At 34.8% G+C, this 25,587-nt stretch overlaps 1 protein-coding gene across 7 annotated transcripts in view; it reads right to left on the bottom strand.

Moving 5' to 3' along the window:
- Nucleotides 1-13,504: 13,504 nt before the first annotated feature.
- SUPT3H (SPT3 homolog, SAGA and STAGA complex component) overlaps nt 13,505-25,587 on the bottom strand; it is a 654,143-nt gene continuing 642,060 nt past the window's right edge. For all 7 annotated transcript variants that reach the window (XM_077161959.1, XM_077161961.1, XM_077161962.1 and 4 more), the window contains one exon: nt 13,505-14,639. In XM_077161959.1, the coding sequence (XP_077018074.1) occupies nt 14,598-14,639 (42 nt within the window). In that variant the 3' untranslated portion in view covers nt 13,505-14,597. The remainder of the gene's footprint in view (nt 14,640-25,587) is intronic.

Raw genomic sequence — 25,587 nt, forward strand, 5'->3', positions numbered from 1 at the left:
AAATTAAATCCTCTCTGGAAGAAGTCATCATCCAGAGATTCTCTATTTTTCATGTATAACATCTGCCATTTAATAAAAACTTCTAGGCATAGCAGGAAACAAACACACCACTGAAAACTAAGAAGAAAAAAAACCCCAGAAAATAGAAAAGATCCACAAGCAATCCAGATATTGGAGTAATCAACTAAAGACTCAATAGGTTCAATAGGTTGCAGTAATCAACTAGAGACTCAATAGGTTCAAGGAAAAAAAAATAGAAGAAAAGAGAGAGAACTGGATTTTTTAAAAAAGAATCAAATGGTGATTGCAAAACTGAAAAATACCAAACTCAAATAAAGATCTCAATAGATGAGCTTAATAGAATTTTAGGTGTAGCAGAAGAGATGCTCAGTGAAGATAAGATTTGTTGGTAGAAAATATCCAAATTGAAGCAGAGAGAAAGAAAGAAGGACAATAAAGAAAGAAGACAGATATATGGTGTCAGTCAAGCTCATGTGTCAACTTGGCCAGGTGGTGGTGCCCGTTTGCCTGGTCGGGTAAGTGCTGGCCTGTCTGTGGTTATGAGGACATTTCATGGACTTAAATCATGATTACATTGGCTGCATCCACAGCTGACTGCATTATTAATCAGCTAAGAGGAGTGTCTTCTGCAATGAGTGATTCTTAATCTAATCACTGGAAGGCTCTTAAGGAGGACTCAGAAGAGAGTCACTCTTCTTGTTTCAGCCAGAAAGCCTCTCCTGTAGAGTTCATCTAGACCCTTCATCAGCTTCACAGCTTCACTATGGATTTTGGACTCTTCCATTCCTACGGTTATCCAGCCAGCCTCGCTTGAGTATTCGTTGAGGAACTTCAAAGGAGTTACCAGTTTGTGGCCTGCCCTACAGACCTGGGACCCTTACATTCGCATGGCTGCCCAGCCTCTCATGAGAGTTCATTATGGACCTTTGTCAGAGGTACCAGCTTGTGGCCTGCCCTACAGACCTTGGACTCTACGTTCCTATAGTTATGTGAGACACTTTTATAAATTTTATATCTATTGATATTTCCTGCTGATTCTGTCTCTCTACAGAACACTAGCTAATACATATGGTATATAGTGAAAAAGTATGTCAAACATATAATTAGAGTCCTAGAAGATAAGAATGAATATTTGAAGAAAGGCAGCTAGGAATTTTAAAAAATTGATGAAAGATATCAAGCTGCAGATTCAAGAAGTTCTACAAACTTCAGCCAGACAAAAGCAGACAAATTACCTTTACAACAATAACGCTGACAACCAAAATGATGAAAGTGCAAAAGACAAAGGAAATAATCTGATAATAACTATAATACTATGCATATTTTATAATAATGGAAGGAATTTTGGGGAAATCTAAATATACAGTAATAGGATACAATTAAGTTAAAAATGAATCAGCTCTAGTAGGAAATATATGGCAGTCACGAGAAAGTTACAGGAAAATAGACAATATTGTGGGAAGGTGTTAATATAGGCTACAAAGAAGTTTGTACTGAATGAAAATATTGTGTGTGTATGTATTATAATGTCAATGACATTTAGTCTCAATGTTAAAGGACTGTAGGTAATTTAAATGATTTTATTTGTGCATTTCTGAATCTTCTAAGTTTTGTTTGCAACAAATGTCTACTTTTTTGGTAGTTAAAAAAGGGCTATAAAGAATAAGTTAAGAGATACAATGAGAAAAAATAAGTTAAAAACAAGAAATACAAATTAGCATGTTAAGAGTTATGATGGGGACAGGATTGTAGATTTAAATCCAAGCATATTATTAATTAGATTAAATTATTCAATAATTTCAAACTGGGTGAAAAAGCAAGACCCAATGAGAAACATACTTTAAATATAAAGAAATTAGATAAGCTAAAAGTTAAAGGATGGGAGATTATATATCATGCCAACACAAAGAAATGTGTAGTGGATTTACTAATATCAGACAAAACAGACTTCAGAACATGAAATATTGCCAGGGATAAAAAGGGACATTATATAATGCTAAAGGCACAATTAACCAAGAAGACACATCATTCCTAAATTTATATGCAACTAGGAATAGAACTTCAAAATAAACTAAACAAAAACTAATAAAACTTATAAGAGAAAATCTGCAATTTTAGTTGGAGATTTCAACACTCTTCTTAGTAATTAATAAAACAAGTATAAAATCAGTGAGTACACAGAAGAACTGAACAACACCATCATCCAACTAGACCTAAATGATATTTATAGAATACTATATAACATCAGCAGAATACACATTTTTCCAAGCGCACATGGACATATTCTGGGAGGTAAAAACAAACTTTAACAACCCTAAAATAATTGCAACCATACAAATAAACTTCTCTGACTACAATGTAAAATAATAACAAGAAGATATCTGGAAGATTCTTGAATATTTAAAAATTAATCAACATATTTCTAATTAACTCATGAATCAAAAAGAGAATTAGAAAGAAAATTAGAAAACACTCTGAAATGAATAAAAATGAAAAATAACACATTAAAATTTATGGATGCAGCAAAAGCAGGGCTTTTTAAAAATACTTCTAGAAAAGAAGAAAGATATTAAATCAAAGAAGAAGAGCAAATTAAACACAAAGCAAGGAGAAGGAAAGAATTAATAAAAATAAAAGATATTAATGAAATTGAACACAGAGAAACAGCAGAGAACAATGAAACCAAAGGCTGATTCTTTGAAAAATTAATAAAATAGATAAACTCTAATCAGACTGATTTAGAAGAAAAGGAAGGAGAAAAAAATTGCTCATACAGGAATTAAAGAGAGGAACATCACTTCATCTCCAAAAGAAACTTAAAGGATACTAAGGGAATTTTATGAACAACTTTATGCCAATTAATTTAAGTTAAAGGGCATAAACTACCAAAACTCTCTCAAGAACAAATAGATAACCTGATTAGCCTTATATCTAAGGCTATTTATGGCTAAAAGCCTTCCCTGAAAGAAAATTTCGGGCCTAGATAGCCTCACTTGTGAATTCTACTGAACTTTTGAGAAAGTAAAAATTTTAATTCTACAGAAACTCTCCCAGAAAATAGAGGAGGAGAGTTCTTCCCTACTCATTTTATGAGGCCAAGATTACCTAATATAAATACCAGAGAAAGACATTACAAGAAAATTACGGATCATCCCTCATGAACACAGATGCAAAAATATTTAACAAAATATTAGTAAATAAGATCCAGCAATATATAAGAAAGTTAATACATCATGACCGAGTGGGGTTTAGCCCAGGAATGCAAGGTTGGGTTTAACAGTCAAAAACAATCAATGTAATTTAATACTAAAAAAGGGAAAACTATATGATTGTCTCTCAGTATACAGAAAAAAGCATTTGATGAGTTCAATATCCATTCATTATAAAAACACTCAGAAAACTAGGAATAAAAGGAAACTTCTTCAACATGATAAACAAGCATCTAAGCAAATCTTATACTACTATATTTAATGGTGAAAGATTGATTGCTTTCCTCATACGATCAGGAAAAAGTATGTGTACCCTCACTACTTCTATTCAACAGAACACTGGAGATCGTAGTCAATGCAATAAGGAAAGAAGAAGAAATAAAAAGTACAGATATTAGAAAGAAAGAGGTAAAACTTTTTTTTTTTACAAATATGATTATCTATGTAGAAAACTCCAAAGAATTTATCAAAAAAGTTATTACTGCTAATACACAAGGTTAACAAAGTTTAAGGATAAGAAGGCTAATACAGAAAAAAAATTAATTCTATATATCAGCAACAAAACAATTGAAAGTTAAAGAACCTCTATTATAGTACCAAAGCTGAAAGACCCATGGATAAATAAACGTCTAAGATTTTAATTCTGAAAACTATAACACATTAGTGAAAGAAATTAGAGGATCAAAATAAATGGAGAGCTATTATATGTTGTATGTCACTGATTGGAAGACATAATATAGCTAAGGTGTCAAAATTCTCCCCAAATTGATCTCTAGATTTAAATCAATCCCAATAAAAATCTCAGAAACTTTTAGTAGAAATATGGAAAAGCAAAGGACCTAGAATAAACAAAAAATTTTGAAACAGAAGACTAGAGTTGAGAGACTCATAAGACCTGATTTCATTATTTAGTATAAAGCTATAACAATCAAGAAAGTGAGGTACTGGCATAGGATAAACATATAGATTAAAGGAACAGAACAAAATCCAAAAATAGACTTACACATATATAGTCAATTGAATTTAGACAAAGGTGCTAAGATAATTCAATGCAGAAAGAACAGTCTTTTCAATGAATGCTGCTGGAACAACCAGACATCCATAAGCTAAAAAATAAAAGAGAACCTCAATCCTTACCTTGCACCATATATAAAAATAAACTCAAAATAGATCACAGGCTTAAATGTAAAAGCTCAAATTTGAAATATCAAGAAGAAAACAAAGCAAAAAAATCTTTGTGAGCTTGAGGTAGGTAAAGATTTCTTAGATAAAACATAAAAGACATGAAACATGAGAAAAAAATCGATATATAGATTACTTCCAATTTAAAAGTTTCTGTTCTTCCAATGACACTTTAAGAAAATGAAATGATAAGTTCACGACTTGGAGAAAGTATTTTCAAAATTCATTTCTGTGAAAGGTCCTAAATCAAGAATATATTAAGAACTCATATTACAATAAGAAGACAATCATTTTTTTTTTTAAATGGTGTTCTAGATTGCTAGCTGCCATAATGCAATATACCAGAAAGAGAATGGCTTTTAAAAAGGGGAATTTAATAAATTGCTAGTTTACAGTTCTAAGGCTGAGGAAATGTCCCGATTAAAACAAGTCTATAGAAATGTCCAATTTAAGGCATCTGGGGAAGATATCTTGGTTCAAGAAGGCCAGCAACGTTCAACGTTTCTCTCTCAGCTGGAAGGGCACATGGTGAACATGGTGGCATCTGCTGGCTTTCTCGTGGCTCTACCGAAAAGGGACTCTCTCCAAAGTGTTTCCTCTTTTAAAGGATTCCAGTAAGCAACTCCACCTTCAGTGGGTGGAGACAGACCTCCATGGAAATCACATAATCAAAAGTTAGCACCCACAATTGGGTGGGTCACATCTTCATGGAAACAATCAAAATGCTCCCACCTAGCAATATTGAATGAGGATCAAAGGGCATGGCTTTTCTGGGGTCCACCACAGATTCAGACCAGCACAAATGGGTAAGAGATTTGAACAACTACTTAACCAAAGAAGAAATAAAGATGGAAAATAAGCAACATGATAAGATGTACTACATCATTAGTCAGAAGGGAAATGCAAAGTAAAACCACAATGAGATACCACTATTCATCAATAAATGGTTTGAATTAAAACAAAACAAACAAACAGGCAAACAAACAACAACAAAACAGATCATATCAAGTGGTAGGGAAGGTATAGCAAAACTAGCAATCTCCTATTTCTGGAGGGAGTGATAAACTGCACAGCCATTTTCATAAATACTTTGCTAGTTTCTTATACAATTAATTTTCACTTACCGTATGACCCAGTAATCCCACTCCTACATGTTTACCCAATTTAAATGAAAACATATGTCCACATAGATTGCTCCAACAATGTTCATAGCAGCTTTATTCTTAATAGCCCCAAATTGTCTACCTAACAGTGAACGGATAAACAAATTTTGGTACTTCCATACAATGGAATGATACTCAGCAATAAAAGGAAATGAGCTATGGATACACACAACAGGAAAGAATCTCAAAAGCATTATGCTAAGCGAAAGATGTCAGACACAACAGGTTTCACATTGAATGATATTCTGGAAAAGGCAAAACCTTAAGTACAGAAATCAGATCAGTGATTGCCAGAGATTGGGAATGGGGAAAGGGATTATGAATTACAAAGAGAACTTTTGGGGTTCCTGTATCTTGATTGTGAAGATGGTTACACGATTGCATTCATTTTGTCAAGTTACTGGGCTCTACTGTACATCCATATACACATAGACAAACTAAATTGTAATAAAACTAATTTAAAAAAAGATATATAATCTATGTGCCCTGCCTGAAAAAAACTACTGTAACATTCTAAGTGCTAAATATAAGAAATTGCTAGCCTGGAAGTTGGTAAAAAAAAAAAAAGTTGAATAAGAAAAGTAGTAAAACAGAATGTCAAAATAAACTTTGATATAATATTAATTAAAGCCTAATGCATCATAACTCTTGGTGTTGGTAGCCAAATTTCTCATTATATTAGAAGATCCATTGTGATTTAGGGAATATTTAAATGTGAAAACATTTTTAAAACAGTTATATTGAGAACCACAGTAGAAGCTTAAACAACTTTGGAAGGTCAAGGGAAAGTTCGTTGTTGAGGCACAGAGTAAGATGACAAGCCAGGCCAGAAGTAAGAAGAAACACTTAAAGGATGGAGAAGAAGCAGAGAGTACAGTTCAGGGCTGATCAACAATTCATTCATTTAGTAAATAATAACTGGGCATCTACTCTGTGCCAAGCACTTTTTTGGGATACAGCAGTGGACAAAATATACCATAATCTTTGACCTCATGGTTTACATTTAGAAAGAGGAGAGGAGAAACAAAATAAGTAAGTGTATGAAATGGTATCCTACAGGATGGCGAGTGTTAGAACGAAACAGTAAAGCAGGCAAGGGGGATACGGTGTACTGGGGTGGGGGAAGAGTTTCAATTTTTAAAAGGGTAGTTAGAGAAGGTGAGGGAAGCATGAGGAGAGCTTTTCAAATGGATACTAGTAAACACTGTGTACTCTTGGTAGGTACATCAGTTAATGTCCATCTACTTTGTGGTGACCCATTTAGCTGCTGTAATAATGACATAAGATACCACTTAAAAGTGGTAACTAGTTATGACAGTTTATAGAAATGATTTACCAAATTAATACAATCATTTCAACTGAACAAGAAAAACGTGAGATACAAATGAATGAAAACCACACAGCTCAATTTATTTTTTAACTATTACTACCCTCCTCTCTTAAACCTGTTCTTTCAGTTTTCATTATACATGATTCTGGGGGAGCTGAATGGCACAGTTTTAGTAGTAACAGATTTTTGGGTATTATTAGTTGGGATAGGGATTAGAAAAAACAGGAAATAGCTACCCATATGAAAACAATAATCACATAGGGTTTATTGTCTGGGATTGAAATGTTTCAAATACTCAAAGCAATAAAATGTCAGGAAAAGCAAAACTTCCTAACGTTAAAAAGACCATAAATTTTTCCCCAAATAAGACATACAAAAGATGTTCAGGTGATACTTAATGTCAAACGAAAAAAAATGCCCTTAAATCTAAGCTAAGGCAGCCCCAAACCTTCAGAAGTCATAATATACTCACCAATGAAGAATCAAGAAGCCAAAAGTAGCAACTGTTAAAGTACAGAAAGCAATTTTTACCTTTTTCTTGGAGTTTTGAGAATCAGTTTTTTAAAAAAATATTTTTCTTGATAAATCTTCACAAACATTCCATACATGGTGTACAATCAACGGTTCATAACATTATCAAATAGTTGTGTATTCATCACCATGATCATTTTGCATTTCTCCAGCAAAATAAGAAAAAAGAAAAAACTTATACATACCATATTCTTTACCCCTCCTTCTCATTGACCACTAGTATTTCAATCTACTCAATCTATTTTCACCTTTGTTCCCCTATTATTTGTTTATTTTTTAATCCATATTTTTTACTCATCTGTCCATACCCTAGATAAAAGGAGTATCAGACACAAGGTTTTCATAATCACAGTCACACTGTAAAAGCTATATTATCTTCAAGAAATATGGCTACTGGAACATAGCTCTACAGTTTCAGGTACTTCCCTCTAGCTACCCTAAAATACCATAAACTAAAAAGGGGTTATCCATATAATGGGTAAGAATAACCTCCAGGATAACCTCTCAACTCTGTTTGAAATCTCTCAGCCACTGACACTTTATTTTGTCTCATTTCTCTCTTCCCCCTTTTGGTCGAGGTTTTCCCAATCCCTCGGTGCTGAGTCTCAGCTCATTCTAGGATTTCTGTCCCATGTTGCCAGGAAGGTCCACACCCCTGGGAGTCATGTCCCACGTAGAGAGGGGGAGGGCAGTGAGTTTGCTTGCTGTGTTCACCCAGAGAGAGAGAGGCCACATCTGAGCAACAAAAGAGGTTCTCTGGGGGTGATTCTTAGGCCTAATTTTAAGTAGGCTTAGCCTATCCTTTGCTGGAATGTTTCATAGGGGTGAACTCCAAGATCGAGGGCTCGTCCTATTGATTTGGTTGTCCCCACTGCTTGCAAGAATATCAGAAATTCTCAAAATAGGGAAGTTGAATATTTCCTCCTTTCTACCCAGTGCCCCAAGAACACCTTGCAAATATTTCTCTATTCACTGCCCAAATTACTCTGGGATATATAGGATCATCATATTAACCTGGACAAACCAACAAAATCTCATACCTTATTGTGTATTCCATGTACTTATGGTGTTCAACTAAACTGACCATACAAGTTAAATTAGGAAATGCACTACCCAGAATATAAACTTTGCACCAAATAAACATCTCTCCCTTAGGTTGCACACAGAAGTTAAAGTTTTGAAATATGAATGATGATATCCTTTACCCTGTATTCTGATTTACCTTAGCCCAGTCCAAATCAGGTTCATTCATATCTCCACTCAAAGTCAGACCCCCTTTTCAACTTTTGAAAAAAAAAGTTCCTGTATGGGGTACTGCTGACTTTCACAGCTTCAGAGCTCTGAGAGAATCAGTTTTCAACATAAACAAAATCACCGATCCTTAAATGTAACTTGTAGTTTTACTATCTCTTGAATGAAAAAGAAAATGTCAAAGAGCTACTAGGATTTTGATACCACTTTTTAAAAACTTTTTATTGTATAATATAACATATATACAAAGCTAAGAAAGAAAAAAGCAATAGCTTTCAAACCACTCTTCAACAAATAGTTACAGGACAGATCCCAGAGTTTGTCATGTGCTACCACACCATCCTCTCAGATTTTTCCTTCTAGCTGTTCCAGAATATAAGTGAGTTTGCTTGCTGTGTTCACTGAGAGAGAGAGAGGACACATCTGAGCAACAAAAGAGGTTCTCTGGGGGTGAGGCTAGAAGGCATAAATTTTTTTTTATCATCACAATTGACCTTCTTTTTCTTCTTTGTGAAAAATAACACATATATATATAAAAGCAATAAATTTCAAAGCACTGCACCACAATTAGTTGTAGAACAGATTTCAGAGTTCGGTATGGGTTACAATTCCACAATTTTGTTTTTACTAGATTTTTTTTTCAGTTTTTACTGGACTTTGATATTACTTTTAAATGAAGTTATATTTTATAAATCACAATGGCACACAGGCATATATTTAAAATAGACTATCATCTATTTGGGCAAGACATATTGTTTACTTAAGCTACAGACAATTCTAGGTGGCCTCATGAGCCCCTTTCTGTAACCCCATGGTTCTTCAGAGGTCCTTGACTCATTGCTTGGGCACTGTGATTGCTTGGTTTTCATTAGGTGCTATTTTATTTTTGTAATTGTTGTTTGTTTGTTTTTGAATGAGTAAACAGAGCTACAGAAAACAGACATTTTAAATACTACTTTTGGGTGATAAACCATTGCTTCCAGTTCACAAAACTCTCATTATTTCCAGACTAAGTAGATCTTCATGTCTGTTGCAAGTTTAGCGTACATGTTATTCCTATTACCTTTAGGCAAATCTCATCCTAAAATGGCTCACAGCTTTACAGTAAATTTGTGGGAAACATAGTGGGTTTTCAATGGTGGAACTATATGTAAAGATAAAAGAGTAAAGTCTATAATTCTGCCTTTTTAAAGTTCGCACAGATTCAGAAGGGATAAGAGGCTCTTAGGTTTTTAACACTGCAAATGTGACTGAGACTGTCTGTGCTTACCAGGTCATTAAACACTTCAGACACAACTTAAGTCAATGATCTATTCACAAAGGTCATAAGAAACTAGCCATGTTTGCATGGGATGCTGTGAATTGATTTCTAATTAAAATTATGCCCCACAATTGTCTTTTGACTTTCTTCATCTCTGTCCACTGCGACTGCCTCCCTATCTCGCATAGAACACACAAGCGTCCTGGGCTAGAAAAAAACTATGATTACTTCATAATTAATAAGCAAACATTTAAACGGGGGGTATTTGTATAAAGTTTCAGGGCATTGTCATATGTACTTCTGCGTCTGCCACGTAAACAAGATAAGGACTGTTAAATATCATGGGATAAATACCTTGCGTGGAAGCATAAAATCACACATTGTGTAATTAGAACCTCATGGAGTAATCTGGACTTCAGAAAGGAGAAACTTTATACCCAGGGATCCTTGAGGAAGTTTTTCTCTTAATTCATAGAGGGATTCTTAGTATGTACATTAATTATAAGTATTCATCTTTAGATTTAAGACATTATACAGTAATTGGCGTTATTCAATATTATTATATTCTTATTATACACTATATGATGTTCTTTTATATACATAACTTTTGGCGCTAGAGAAGGAATGGTAAGTTCAAATGGAATTTTTTTGTAATCAAGTATTTTGCACAGAGTGCAAATATTTCTAGGTTCAGGGCCAGGCAGCAATTCTCTTGAATATTTTATTAGAAATCTTTTACTCTAGATCACAGTTCTCCCTGTGTATCAGTGGTTAAGAGCATGAGCTTTGGGCTCAAAGGAACAAACACCAGTTCCATTTGGCTAACTTCACATAAGGTACTGAATTTTCTGTCTTTAGTTTCCTTTCTCCTGCCTACGGACAACAGGGAGAAAGAACAACAGTGCACATCTCATACTGGCATTGATTATTAAATGAGATAATCACAAACAGTGCTTGGTACACAGTGAACTAGAATTCTATGTCAAATTTACTATTAAAATGCTGATACAATATGTTGTCATTTTTTATAGCAAATTAAGTGTTACACGGTATAAGACAAAATATGTTTTGATTATCTTCACTCTTGATTATCTTTTTCCTACATTGTTTTCTATTTTTACTTTCCTCTGAAAGAAAAAATGAATGGTGAATATGGGCTGGTGATAAGCAGGAAAGAGATCATGAATATAATGCTGTATATAGAATCACAGTGGTTTCCAAGAATGAAATATTGTATGTGGGGTTCTCTTGACTTTGTAAGAATTGATTATTTTAAAATATGCTTCAATTGCTAAAATTTCCATGACCTATGACATCTTGAACATTTGATATTTTGTTCCATGAAACAAATATAAGCCTCTTTCTTTGTTTCTTTCTTATTTTTATAAGTGCCATGCTATCACTATCATACACATAACAATAGAGATTTACTTTAAGAGATATGACTTTTTAATATTTGAGTTGTTAAAGGATCTGGCCTTTATTTAACCATCACATATACATTCAATTTCTGCAGGAATGGTTTTGTTGTCTAAGCTTTGGCTTGATGTGCTCTGTTGAAAGCCTTTGTTTGCTGTAATGAACACAAGTCCACCAAAACTGCTCGAGTCCCTTGCTCACCCTTCACTGTACAGCAAAATACAAAAACTTCATCTTGGATTTAAAATATGAAGATAAAGAAAACAAATTGCTGGAGAATTAGCTTTCTGGGGGGTCACTACTGTGACATATTCAACTTGATGTCCTTATATTATTTGTAGAAGTGTTTATGTACTATGAAATGTTCAGCCAGAACATACAGGAAACTCTAAAATTTTTTATGAGGTATATACATGGTTGATAGTAGAATTCTAAATGCAACCTGGAAAGGTTCTATCTAAATTCCAGGAGGGTAGATGAGAGAATACATTCTCTGTAGTGATTCAGTTTTACACAAGGAGTCATATGAATTGGAAAGAAATTCCTGATTTGGGGGCTATCTGAAAAAAATTCCATAAAATTAAAATTATAATTTCCAGACAAGTAAACTTACTTCCTTTCAGACCAAGAGTCACCAGCTATGTTTATTTGTCTTCTATGTGGTAGAAGCATTAAAAGTGGCCTGTTTATTATTTTATAGAAACAAAGAACAAACAGTAATAAATGAAGAGTTCTCCCCAGATACCAGAATTATACACACCATTCAGAAAATATTTGCACTTCTGATAGTTCTTGAATAAAAACTCTTGGTTCTAAAACTGGAACATTATTTTTGAATCTCAACCCTTGCAAATAGGCGGAGGCAGGAAGATTAACGACACAGACTCAAATCGGTATATTTGGAAAGTCACACTTTCAAAATTTAGGTGAAGGTAGAGATTTCCATTTCCTTTACCTTCTAATCTAGGGGACAGTGTCAATTTCCCATGAGAGCAGCTTTATTTATTTATTTACTTTCCAAAGCACAGGCTACAAAAATAGAAACTAGTTTTGTGTATTCACATTTGATTTAGAGTTGAGCCTGATGTATAAGAGAACACAGATCATTTAATTATACCACAGTCCTTATGAATGAGATTTTAATAAATAATATTTATGCTTTAGGATTAATATACTGCTTATAAATGTAGCTTATTGTCTAGAAAAAACAGGTCATAAAATCCTGATGTTTATTGGTAATATTCTTATGCAAATCCAGATGTTAATCCAGTGGGGTATTATACTAAACTGAGAGTTAGGGACCCTGGATTCTGTTTTCTGGTCTGTCAGTATCATTATTGGGAAGCTTGGGAAAGTCCCTTTACCTCTCTAGGCTTTGTTTCTTTCATCTGTAAAATACGTGGTTGTTCTAAATAATCTAAGACCATCTTCTGCTCTAACATCCGATTCTACACAGCACTGAGAGAGCAATTTGTTTAAGTCACATTTCCTGAAACTTTCCTTTATAAATTTTGTTTTTTCTCTTTATCACTGCTTAAGGATATTTTATTTCACTTCAAGTTTAGTGTTGTGGAAAGTGTCAAAGAAAGAACCCAAGCAATGAAGGGAAAAAAAGAACTGAAAAAATTAATATTGAGTAATTATGGGGACATCTAGACTGGTTCAGGAAAGACATAAATGACCTTGTTTAAGTCTAAATTCAGCTCACTGGCTTATGATGAAAAGTGAAAGGTTATTATATGGACTTACTGGGCAAAACCAGATTTTATAAATAATTACCTGTCAGACCGTTCAAGATAGACAAACATACGCCAGACCAACAAAAACATAGACCTGTCATATTTCCGAGAGAAATGTACATTGAGTCTTCCTTCTCTGGGACTATGAGATCAGGTAGAATAAAATGAAAGGGAAAAATGAACCCCTATATTTTTTGCCTTGTGCATAGTTTAAAATACTGTATAATGTGGGAAAGAAGGAATTTTGATGTAAATAGCTAGCCCCTGAAAATTTTTTACCATCTATAGGTCTGGCAGATCAAAATGAAATACGATAAATGCTGTCGTTTTAGAAGTTGGGATGTTTACTGCAAGGTTATAATTTTCCATGATTAGGGATGCCAAGAGAAGTAAGAATGATGATAAAAAGAAAAGTTTAATCATACATTTCAACAAGCACAGATGGAACATCAAACCCTTAGCAATTTTTCAATACTATATATCTGTGTTTTTGTTCTTGACATGCAGGTTTTTTCCAGAAGGACTAACATAGGACAGTAAATGACAGTTGACAAATGTTAATAATATGGCACAATCATATTAACTGAGTCTTACAATGATTTGGTCACAAGAAGAAAATCTTTCATGTTCCTCATTTCTGTTTTTATTAATTCTTTATAAAAACCGTTTAAGTGAATATAAAAACCATGATAAAAGTAAAATTACAGAAAACTCCTATAGAATTAAAGAAATAACTCTGCTTGGCTTCTATTGATTCTATTGATCCTGATTTCTTTGCTTCTAAACATATGGTATGCATGGTAGTGGTAGGCCTAGGGATTGGAGAAACAGGGAAAAGGGGGGAAATGAAGAGGAAGGAAGAAACTGTATGTGCGGTAAAACACACATGACAGACGAATATGCAGCAAGTTGGGAAGAAGACATGAAAAAATGATACATATACTGTAAATGGGGTGAAGGAAAGAAGAAAAGGAACAGGCAGCTCATCAGGTCAATTAGGTCTTCGATCAGTACTAACTAAAATACATGTAGATATAGTCAACAAATATAGGAAAGCAAAGATGGCAGGACAATGGGAGAGGAAAACTGACTTTCCTTTTGTTTCCTCTGTCTCAAACCCAGATTACAAAATATATCAAATAAAACAGACTAAACACCAAAAAAAGGATACTACTTTTAAGATATGTGAGTTGACAGTGGTAAATCCATTCCAAATCAAAATTTCAAAATTGTGTGATCTGCATTCTTGTCCACCTACACACTACCCCAAACATCCTGCCATTCATGAGCTAAATGGCCCATCCAGTAAACAAAGCTAAGCACTGAGGGGGCTGGAAAAGAGCTGGAGTCAGCCAATTGACAATCACAACAAACCTAGTCCATTCCTTAGGACACTGAGGGGGTAAACTTGTATTTTATTTTCTCCAAGCTGGGGAAAAGAAACCATCTTAATATAACATTGTCTTTCCTGGTTTTGTAGTCGCAGCCACATCAGCAGGCTAGGAAAGCCATCCCGTTTCTGCGGTAGGCGCTCTGTCAGAGAAAAAGAAATCTGTAATGAATTATCACATCAAGTCAAACAAGGAAAGGAGGCAAAAAAAATCAAGCAGAACTTTCTTCCCGTTTTGTAGTCTGCTGGCTACAATCTAATAGGGTGCTTAATCTGAACATTTTTGGTGGCACAGCTATAGCAACCACTCTTTCTATTAAAAAAGTCAGTGTGGTTACAAGCGGTTAGTGATTCTATTTTGGGGGAGCAGGAGATACACAAAATAAGACATCCCTTTTGTTAATTGATTTGGACTTGGTTAGGCCAAAGAGATGTTGCTCAAATCTGCTTGTCCTTTATAAACATGTGTTCTCTATTCGACACGCTAAAAAAATCACTTCTAAGTAAGTATATTAATAGTCTATAAATTACTGGCTCATTATAGCCTTTCCAGGCCTAATTTATAGGAACAGACATTAAAAGAGGCCTTTTCTCCCTCCCAAATAGGGTGATCTCAAAGCGGATCTGTACATTACAGACATTATAGACAACTTGGATCTTATGTAATCTTATGTAATTTTATGTGCATATATGTATATATGGATGCATATAGGGATATGCATAATGGGATAAAGTTTTCCTACAAAAGAAAATGGGGAACTAGATTCTAGTATACAATAACATGATATATTCCAGTAAAGAAAGTAACACTTTCATCCGAAGAAATACATTTTGCGTTTTAGAGTTGGAAGAACCAGACCACATAGGGCTCTGTGACTCATCCTGAATCTCACAGTGTGACCCAGAGTAAAGCAAAATTAAAATCTAGGATTTAGGAATAAATTTCCTTTTTACCACCATATTTTTCATTACTTAAAACTATAACAGTCACATTGGGAAAATCTATAATCCTCAATTAGATGGAATTTTCTATAATCTGTTCTCTGAAAAAATGGAGAAAATGACAAGAAAATCTCATAATAATAATACCGGGCTTATTCTGGAGTTTGTACACTTTCAGCCCATTAACTCTACTTTTTAACAGCCATGTTTTGGAAAATATAGAATAGGCTTTTATGATCAAGACAATTGCTATTGAGGCACTGAAGAGTCTGAATTGTAATAAAACAATTAAATTACATTTTCCATTATACTAAAAAAAGGAAGACAGACCCAAGTTTTTTAGAAACACTTCCACCAACAAGAGGGAAAACAAAAACGGTTTTCTAGATAAAATTCAGCTAACCATAAAATTCAATTATCTTGAAAACTTTCTCTCCAAATATCCTGGCTTACAAGGGATTTCCTATGGTTGTCAGGATTTGGAATCCTGGCTGAAGTTTCACCGGTTGGTTATGCTGCTACACAGGTGACTCCTACAATGTATCAAGGATGGGAACAGTGGCACATTTCAAGTTTCATACCTCGTGTTCTCTCTATGAGTTCGTTCCTTACCATCAGACGTTTTGTGCTACAGAACATTTGTGGATTGAAGCAAACATTCTAACAAGGACTAGAAACTTCCATCTCAAGTCTCCTAAGACTGTTGCACTGGAGAACAGTGTTAAATGAGTTCCTCAGAGAGCCACAAATCACTTGCAGGAATGGACAGAGTGTCCTCCCACAACCACAGGCAGGGGAGCCTGAGGCCTTGAAACAGCCCCTACCACCACTGCTGCCCTGGAGAGGCTTCTGCCAAAGTAATATTCTCAGCTTCTTGACCCTGATATCTAAAATTTTACAATCACAGTGACAACCTTTAACATAACATAGTATTTCAAGTCAGGGATGGTTTACATGGAGATAAATGGACCTGGGAGTAAAACTGGATTCCTCTTAAAGGTAAATGGTTGAAGCATGCCCTGCTTGGGAAAGAGGTTTTGGCACAGCAGAAGGCTGAATTTTGGCTGAGCTCACCTGAGAAATAACCAAGTTTAACCTTTCCAATCTGGGCAATATGAAATGGCTCTCTCAAGCATAAACATCACTTTTCAAAGATCAATTTGTCTTCACAGATGATTTATCACCATTCTCTGCACACAACTAAAGAGTACAGGTTTATTTAATAACATATATTCTCAAGTAGCCAAGTCTGAGAGAACCAAAGTTCAGAGCTGACCTAGCTTTTCGGGATGAGTTATTCCAATTACAATTCTAAAATAAAGAAAGAAAATACAAGCATGTGTAATTAGTGAAGAGCAATTTCAGCAAACCAATCCCCGAGTGTCCATCCTGAGTCACTCTTTTTCCTTCTGATGTATAAAGGATATATGCTGTCTATGTAAGGCAATTATGGGAACATCCCAAATTTGGCAATCTTTCCAGAGTAAGCAATTTTAAATGAAGATGAATGAAGACAACCCATCTTTGTGCCAACTATGAATTTCTCTCTATTTTTCTTGTGAATGTTGAAACTAAATTTAAACACTGCTTGGTGTGAGGACCTTCCAGAGGCCACATTCCCATGAAACACTTTGGACCTCGCTTACTCTCTTCTGTCAGATCCTATGAATGATTCCCAGCTCCATATCTTAATAGATACTCCTAGTTAGTAAAATCCAGAACTCAACTAGAAAAAGCCAGAACCTACACCAACTGTTGAAAATTGTAAATTAATCAATAACAAAATCGGACTTCCTTAACAAACTTTTACATAGCTATATACAACTTAAGCTTTATTTATTATTTAATAAAGTTCTGTTCCCTAGTACTAGTTACTCCAATGTGAATTTTTTAAAAAGCTCAGGCATTTTAGCAACTCTCAAAGTTATCAGCAATAATGATATTTAGCTTCTTAAAGGACTAGTTGTATAGTTCTTAGATCCTTTTTAAATTGAGAATCAAGCGAGTTCCCAATTTTTCATATTCATTATTCATTCAGCTCCAAAATATGACCTCTTAACAGAACGCCAGCCTACTCAGATAAGCGGACACAGATTCTACCAACTGCACTGGACATCATAGAGAAATTAATTCATAATCATGTGGTTTTAAAATTTATTTTTTTGCTTATCCTTATATGGAAAACATTTAAAGCCAAAATTGGCTTACTTCTGCTTTCTTATGAGTCATCATCAATTGATACATTTTAAGGAATACAAATTAACATTAAAAAGCAGAAGGCTAATATTTATCTTAAGCAAAAGAAGATAAAATGTTAAATATGATTGTGTGTTGGTGTTATTTGTGCCATTAGCTTAATTAATAAAGAGTTAACTATAGCAAATATCACACCTTCTTCCCAGGTCAGGCATATTTATTCTCATCACTACCTTTCCTTATTCTTTTCTGCTTTCTCCTACTTTAGTAAAATAACATAAGAATGCCACTACAGCTGATGCCAATTCACTTACAAACACTTCATTTATTCAAAGGCCTAAAAAAAAAAAAAAAAGAATTTTTGAATATATGGCTTAATTTGACTTCAGCAAATCCTTACTGAGTTCATACCCTGTGTACTTGGTGGTGCTAAGGACACAAAGATAAGTCAGACAGTTCCTACCCTCACTAAGCTTCTAATTTAATGTTACGTTTAACTACCACAAGTAATATGAATTGACAGGTGATTCTCAACGGTGGGAAGCAGGAAGAAACAAAACAGCCTTTTTGTGTGCTTTTATTTTTTTTTTTGCTTTTAATAACAATATTTAATTTCAGATAGTGTTTTAAAAGGGCATGAGATTTGTATATTTCTCAAAGCTGGGAAGGGCAAAGATTAAAAAATGCTGAGAAACATGGTTTTATGGTTTGTGAAATCATGTCCATATCTAATTTGAGCCTTACCACAACTAGTAAAAATAAGGCCTTATTTTTCTCCTTTTAAAAGTGATATGACTTGTGAGTGGTAGAGTTAGGATTCAAACCCCATGTCTAGTATTCTTTTCATTATACCACATTTTCTTACATTAAACAAAACCAACCAACAAACAAAAAAAACCTCCTGAAATCTGGCATAATTTATTCAACCTAGATTTCTACAGACACACATATTTCTCAATCCTAACAAACTCAATTCTTAGTAAACATCACTCAAAGGGTAAATTAAAATTTTGCTTCAAATCTAAACTGATCAGCCTTGTACAATACTTCAGAGTGCAGATTTGGGACTTGAATCCAAACCAGCTTCACTTTGGAGGCATTTCTCAACTAGTACTTATTATTATTATTATTATTTAAAAAATATTTTTATTGTAAACCTTAACAAATATTCTTGACATACAAACATTCCATACATGGTGTATAATCAGTGACTCACAGTATCATCACACAGTTGTGTATTCATCACCACAGTCACTTTTTTGAACATAGGCATCTCTCCAGCAAAAGAAAGAAAAAATAAAAAACTCATACATCCCATACCCCTTACCACTCCCTCTCACTGACCACTAGTTTTTCAATCTACTCAATTTATTTTACCCTTTGTTCCCCCTATTATTTGTTTATTTTTTATACATATTTTTTACTCATCTGTCCATACCTTAGATAAAAGGAGCATCAGACACAAGGTTTTCACAATCACACAGTCACACACAATTAGTACTTATTTTTAAAATAACTTTAAGACTAATACACAGTGGAGAATAGTGCACTGAAATCACTTGGGAGCTTTTAAAAATACAGATACTTACGCCCCACTTCTTTGGAGTCAATTGGTCTGACTGGAGTTTAGGCTTTGTAATGTTTTAAAATCACCCCAGTGATTCGCATGCATAGTGAGGGCTGAGAAAAGAGGGAGAGGAGATGAGCATACCCTGATAGGACTAGAAAATGGTTTTGGTAATAATAGGAACCCTTCCAGAATCGGAGATAGTTATGAGGCAAAAAGTATTTCTAAATAGAAATCCTAATGTTCGCATTTAAATGGGAAGAGATAGAAATTAAGGTTTTCAGACTATACCTTTTAGCACACAGGTTACCTGTATTTCTGTTTCTTGTGATCCACCTGTAAAGCCTTTGATTTTGTTCCTTCCTAGACACTGGAAGCCACAGCTAAGGAGCAACAGCCTGTCTCACAGCAGCACCATGCTTAATATGATAATGAAAAAAGAATTTCAAAACTAAACTAAACCAAACTGAACAAACCTTTTGCTAACACCTAGACGCAAGGAACAATAGAACTTTGGAACTGGAAGGGATCTTTGTGAGCTTCTCTTGCCCAATCTGAAGTTTAAAAGATGAAAAAACAAATGCCCAGAGAGAGTGGCCTGTCCATGTTTATGTTTATGCCTGGGTTATGTGAGAACCCAGGATTCCTGCCTCAGTCTAGGGCTCTTTACAGATGGCCCAGATTCTGCCCAAAGCTATGTGTTTTGCTTCTCCAACCTTAATGGGGAAAACAGATGTAGGAAAGAAATTGTTTTTCTGGATTAAGAGTCCAGGGGAGCAGAACAAAAGTGAAGGACCTGGGGAGAGGGGCACAATGATGTCCAAAACAGTACAGCTGAGTAGTTAGAACAAGTCAGGCCATTATAAGCTTTTAGTTTTACTTCTGGCCGTTCTGCTATCCAATTAGCTCTCCCTTGAAGAATCACTATTTTGTCTGCATGCCCAAGAGAATCATTTTGAAAACTGGACGAAATATCAAAATTAAGATAAAATGTCAAAAATAAGAGAAACCCCACTAAAAGGTTCTGTGGCAAAAGTACACATCTTTAGGGTCTTCAAGGGGCTGATATACCATGTGTTCCTGTTGAAGTCTGTGCTCAGTGATTTTGTACTGAGCAAATAATGTGGCCTGGATGTGTTTGGAGTTGGACAATTTGGATTAAATCTAATAGTAAAAAGGACAATAAAAAGATTTGGAGCACACACCCATCCTCTCCCAAACTACCCTTAACATCCAATGAATTAAGTGTAGGGTAGACTGCATTTTGGATTCTCTGCATGCCAACGAGGCATCTGGTTACCCAGAGCCTGGTGGTTTCCTGAATGTTCTCCAGTCCCCGGGACTTATGAGGGCACAGAACACCGAGGTTCCACAGCTAATGGCTTTGCTGGGAGAAAAATGTAGGGAGGTAGTGGAGTAAACTAGAAGCAACAGACTTTCACTAGAGTCTTTACTTGTTAAGTTAACCTAAATGTTTGCTTTATTGTTTTACTTGTTTGAGCTGGGTATGGGCAGATAGGTACGTCTCTGAATTTCATGTATATACATTGTTTTACAAAGTTAGCTAAATTAGTCTTCCTATCTGCCCCACTGCACCCCCAAACTTTATAGTAAAATCCATTTGTACTTTAACCAGTCTTTTTCTACCTCTCACAAGTATCAGCAAAATGAGAGACTACACCAAGTTATGTCAAATTCCACTGTCCCTAGACACCCAAGTCCAGCCCAGCCCTCAGTGGGTCACTACATTCAGAGTCCAAGCCTGTTTCTGGCCCCTCCATTTGCTTACGGAGGTGACTGTGCCTGACAGACATACTGCTTTGCTTTAATACTACACATTTCTGCAGCTTTGGAGCTTCATATCAAAGCTCTGCAATAGCTTTTGAAAAGATAAAATGTGCCCCTTCTTTGCTGCCCTTGTGTCTGCGTGTGGGCAAGTGATTTAATTACAATGAATAAAGTTGAATGGTGGTCTAAGACTCTTAAAATCAAAGTGGGAATCATGGCTGAATTTCATTAGCAAACATAAATATAAATAGGCACATCTTGTTTGTACCATTGCCATGTGACTTTTCCCCTTTTGATAATTTCATTCTAACTCTGATATTTCAGAGAATTTAAACTAAACCAGATGATGTATAGCACTGTAACATGCAAAACTCTTCATTAAACATTTTCCTTTTTGTATACTTCCCCAATGTTATAAATATCCTGTGAAAATCACTGAGGGCAGTTTGTCAGACAGAAAAGCCTTTATTTAAGAACAGTGGAGGGAGCCCTGCCCTTTAAATAAGAGGTCTTCTCTGGCTGGTAGAACGGGAAAAAAAGATGTAGCATTAACTCTCATTCTATTCCAAGTAACCTGGAGTCTATAAACTTGAGGAACTTTTTAATTTATGCCTTTCTCTAACTGTGTCAGAGTCTCCTCATTTTATTAAAGAGTACTAATGCTGGGATTTTATAAATTCTTGGTTTATTACCAAGTAGTTTCTGCATTGTGAATACAAAAATTTCTAAGTTAAAATTTAGTTTAAAAATTTACCCGTTCTTTGTCTAAGTCATCTCAGTCAAATCACGTGGGAGTTACATTTTTCTTGTTGTTGCTGAGTAAAATAATTAAGTAGCTGATACAAACAACATTGTATTTTAGGAAAAAAAGCTTTTTTGGTGAATGTTATCTTTACCTACTTCATATAAGGGGCCAAAAATGTAGCATTTCTATGTATAAATTATTCTTTCCATGACATTGCATGTACTTAAATACATTTATGGTTAATAATAATTATTTTATGACAATAATGTTAAACTCTTCTTCAGCTACTTTATATTATAAACAATCAAAACACAGATGTGAGAAATCATTCCAAACTACAAACACTTATAAGTATATATGTGAAAAGTGACAAACCGATAGGCATTAATAAATCAGATCTCCATTTTGGGGGGGCTCAGTTCTAACAAAAGTTGTCATTTCTCTTGATTGATCCAAAGGTTCAAGAAGACAGAGACTTTGCTGTTTTACTTATCTCTTACTTCCCAGGTGTAACCCGATGCCCTGCAAATAAGTAGGCAATTCAATAAACAATCATTTTATAAATGAATGAATTTGACTAAAGGGTAGCTTAGTTTTCTCTGGAGAATGAGAAATGCTAACATGTGTTCACCAGGAGAACAGGCGCTGGGATGGTCCCAGTGCCTAAAATTAGGCTAGACCACACACTTATCATCCCACAAGATACCCATCAGCAGCAATTGTTACAAAAAAATAAATTAGTAACCTTGATAACCTAACCATTAGCAATGCAGCAAAGCAAACACTCTGATAGTTCTGAGTTCCCGGTGGGATCATTTCTGGGCTTCTCCTTCTAGATTATGTGTCAGGAATAAAAACTTTTGCATCAATCAAGTCAATTGCCTTGTTTGCCAGGAAAAGAGTATCCAAGTCTTCTAAAACAGACTGTTGAATTGTTTTGTTGTGTCTAAACATTTTAAATTCAAATACTGCTCCCGAAAATCATAATAAATACTACATTTTTGGTAGATAGTACAATTTTTAAAAAAAATCTTGGTTTTGTGCTAATGTTACTCAATTGTATTTTCAAGGTCTTAGATAATGATACAAGATGAAAATGAAAAGAAACACTATTTCATCAGTTTTGCCACATCAAAAATCACACTGCAAGCAGTAAGAGCATGGGTAGCAACAGCTGTTTTCCCATAGTCAAAATACCACTTTGGGGTAGTTAATAAATTATTATTAAGGTTTCCAAGAATTTTTTGAAGACAATGAATATTAAACATTAAGAAATAAAATGATCAGGGGACAATAGTAAGCATCATTTATATATGGTAACCACCTTTGAAGGTATATGTCCATAAGAACCTACAGTCATTCATTTGTTCATTCATCAATAAACACAGAATACAAGGTGTTACAGATACTACAGTGATCAAAACAGATGTGGTTCCTGCCCTCCATGGTGAACAGTGATGGGGGACACATATATTGAATGAGAAACGACAAGAGTGATGAGAGTTTAAAAATTGAGAATAGGATATAACAGGGCCATACAGGAAGGCAGTAGAGATGGGTGGATAGTGATCAAAGATGGCCCTTGAAGGAAGTGACATTTAGCTGAGACCCAAGTTAGGGATGGGAGGAGATGTGTAGGGGGACAGAAGAGTGTTCTAGACAAGACCCAAGGGAAAGAGAGCTACACCTACCTTGTTCCCAAATTCCAGTCCAGAGGCTAGTGCCTGTCAGTAAATACTAAATGTAACACACCACCACAGGCTACCTAATGCTAAAGGATTTATCAAAATACAGGTAAGAAATACTTATGTTATAGAAGCACTGAACAATTCTTTAGGGTTTCATACAAACTTAACTGCTTTAGGGCTTCGTATAAACTATAAACTCTTTACAGTAAGCTGGGATACTCTCTCTTGGCATTTATTTAAAAAAACTGAACTATTGTGGACTGACAATGGAAGTGAATAGAGAAGTAACAATGTCTTATAAGACTGCCTACTCCAAACCTATGCTTCTTGTTCCCCAGAGGCAGGAGTTCTTGAGGTACTATGAACATATTCTTTTACCTTGTACATATTACATGCCTACATGTCTATAATAGAAGGATGTTGGTGGAATTTTACAAGGACATTTACAGTCTACCTCAGCCATTTTGAAAATTTACCTTCTAATTATAGAAATAATCAAATTGTCTCCTCTGGTATGAAAGATCATTCGAACAACACAGAGCTATCATATTAAATGAAATGACCAAATTTCCTGAAGTATGGAACCACACAAGATAAGATATATTACTTACGTAGCAATGACACTGCTCATTTTATTGGGTGTTATTCGAATTACCCTAAAAGGTGAGCTATTTGGGTCCCAGAAACCTGGGACTGCACTCCCCATGACACTCCCTCACACTACTGGCTAAGCCTACTGCATACTGCCCATATTGTCTAAAAAACTGTGAGAGGTTTTAAGCTTAGCACATCAAAAAGAAATGCTCTTAGTTTCACTTTTAACAGAGTCTATCAATAATAAAAATACTTTTTATTTTATTAGTCACCAGCCAAATTAAAAAAAAAATCTTTAGAAAACCTATGAAAAACTCTGCATCAATTTTGGACGAGAGAATTAAGAAGTTAGTTGAGAGTTAGCAAGATTCTTGCTCCAAACTGGCTGGCAAAACTTGATATCAGAGTCATCCTTAGGAAAGAATGTCGCTCTTATATTTCAATAACTCTTACAATGATTTCTTGAGGAAGGGCTAGATAAATTCTACTTTTATGTATTTTATTCATGTAGCACTTGAATAAAATGCAGGCAAGCATTCTCCAAAATTGAGTCTTGGGATGTATAATTGCTGCACAAATTAATTCAATGAATCACTACAGCTAGGTTTTAGGAGAGAGGAAGAAAGCTATTTTGCAAATGGACATTTATCTGTCTCTCCAGTCCAACTGGTGGTGGCAGTGATTGGATAGGCTGACCCCATCACTCTCAGGGCCAACTGACCCCCTGTGCATAAAGCCAACTTTTTACTCACCACAGCTGGGGAAGGTGAGAGGAGGTAAGCTAATGCATGGGTAGCTGCCAGAAGAGATGGGAGGGAAAAAAATTAAAGAAATATAGTATTTCAATCAAAGTCTGAAATTTGTAGAAGTGGTTTTGGTCTCCATATAGTAAAAATATTTATCCAAGAAACTCCTACTCGGGTGTGAACATCCTACTTCTAGTGGGATTTTGTTTGGCAAGGGGCTATGAAAGAGTGGAAGCTAATACAGAACATGTCTATAAACAAATTTATTTAGTTAGTACAGACTGACACATTCACTAGAGGATTTCAGCAATTACATGTGTAAAACTATTTCCTACAGTGGTTTCCTTTTGTGATTTTGCTAATTTATTCAATCTAGGCCATTTTCATGCATTGACTGTTATAAGTCATTTAGCCACCCAGGCTGAAATGAACATATGGAGACTCTCTGCTTTCTGTCCAATTCTTCATGTAAACATAATTATATGGTGATTTTAAAGAGTCAAACTTTTAATGAAAGAAAGTCAAGTAAGGCTGTAATATCTTAAGACATGGTGTAATCTAACTGGAGAAGAGAGATATGGGAGTTTGGCTATGATAATGGACATGAAGGCACTCAGTAAAATGCTAAGCTCTGTATAATAAGTGTAAGGTGTTTGTATTTGTATACAATATATATTTTCAATTCAGTTATAAATGAAATAATGTAATTAATTCATATGCTTGGAGAATTTTAAATTTTAACAAAGGTATGTTCTTTGAAATGCATATTCTTTACTCCAGAAGCACTTTTGTTATAATTCTCTAATAATTCTTATTTTTATTTGT

Source organism: Tamandua tetradactyla, chromosome 5, assembly GCF_023851605.1.
Source record: "Tamandua tetradactyla isolate mTamTet1 chromosome 5, mTamTet1.pri, whole genome shotgun sequence".
Lineage (NCBI taxonomy): Eukaryota > Metazoa > Chordata > Mammalia > Pilosa > Myrmecophagidae > Tamandua > Tamandua tetradactyla.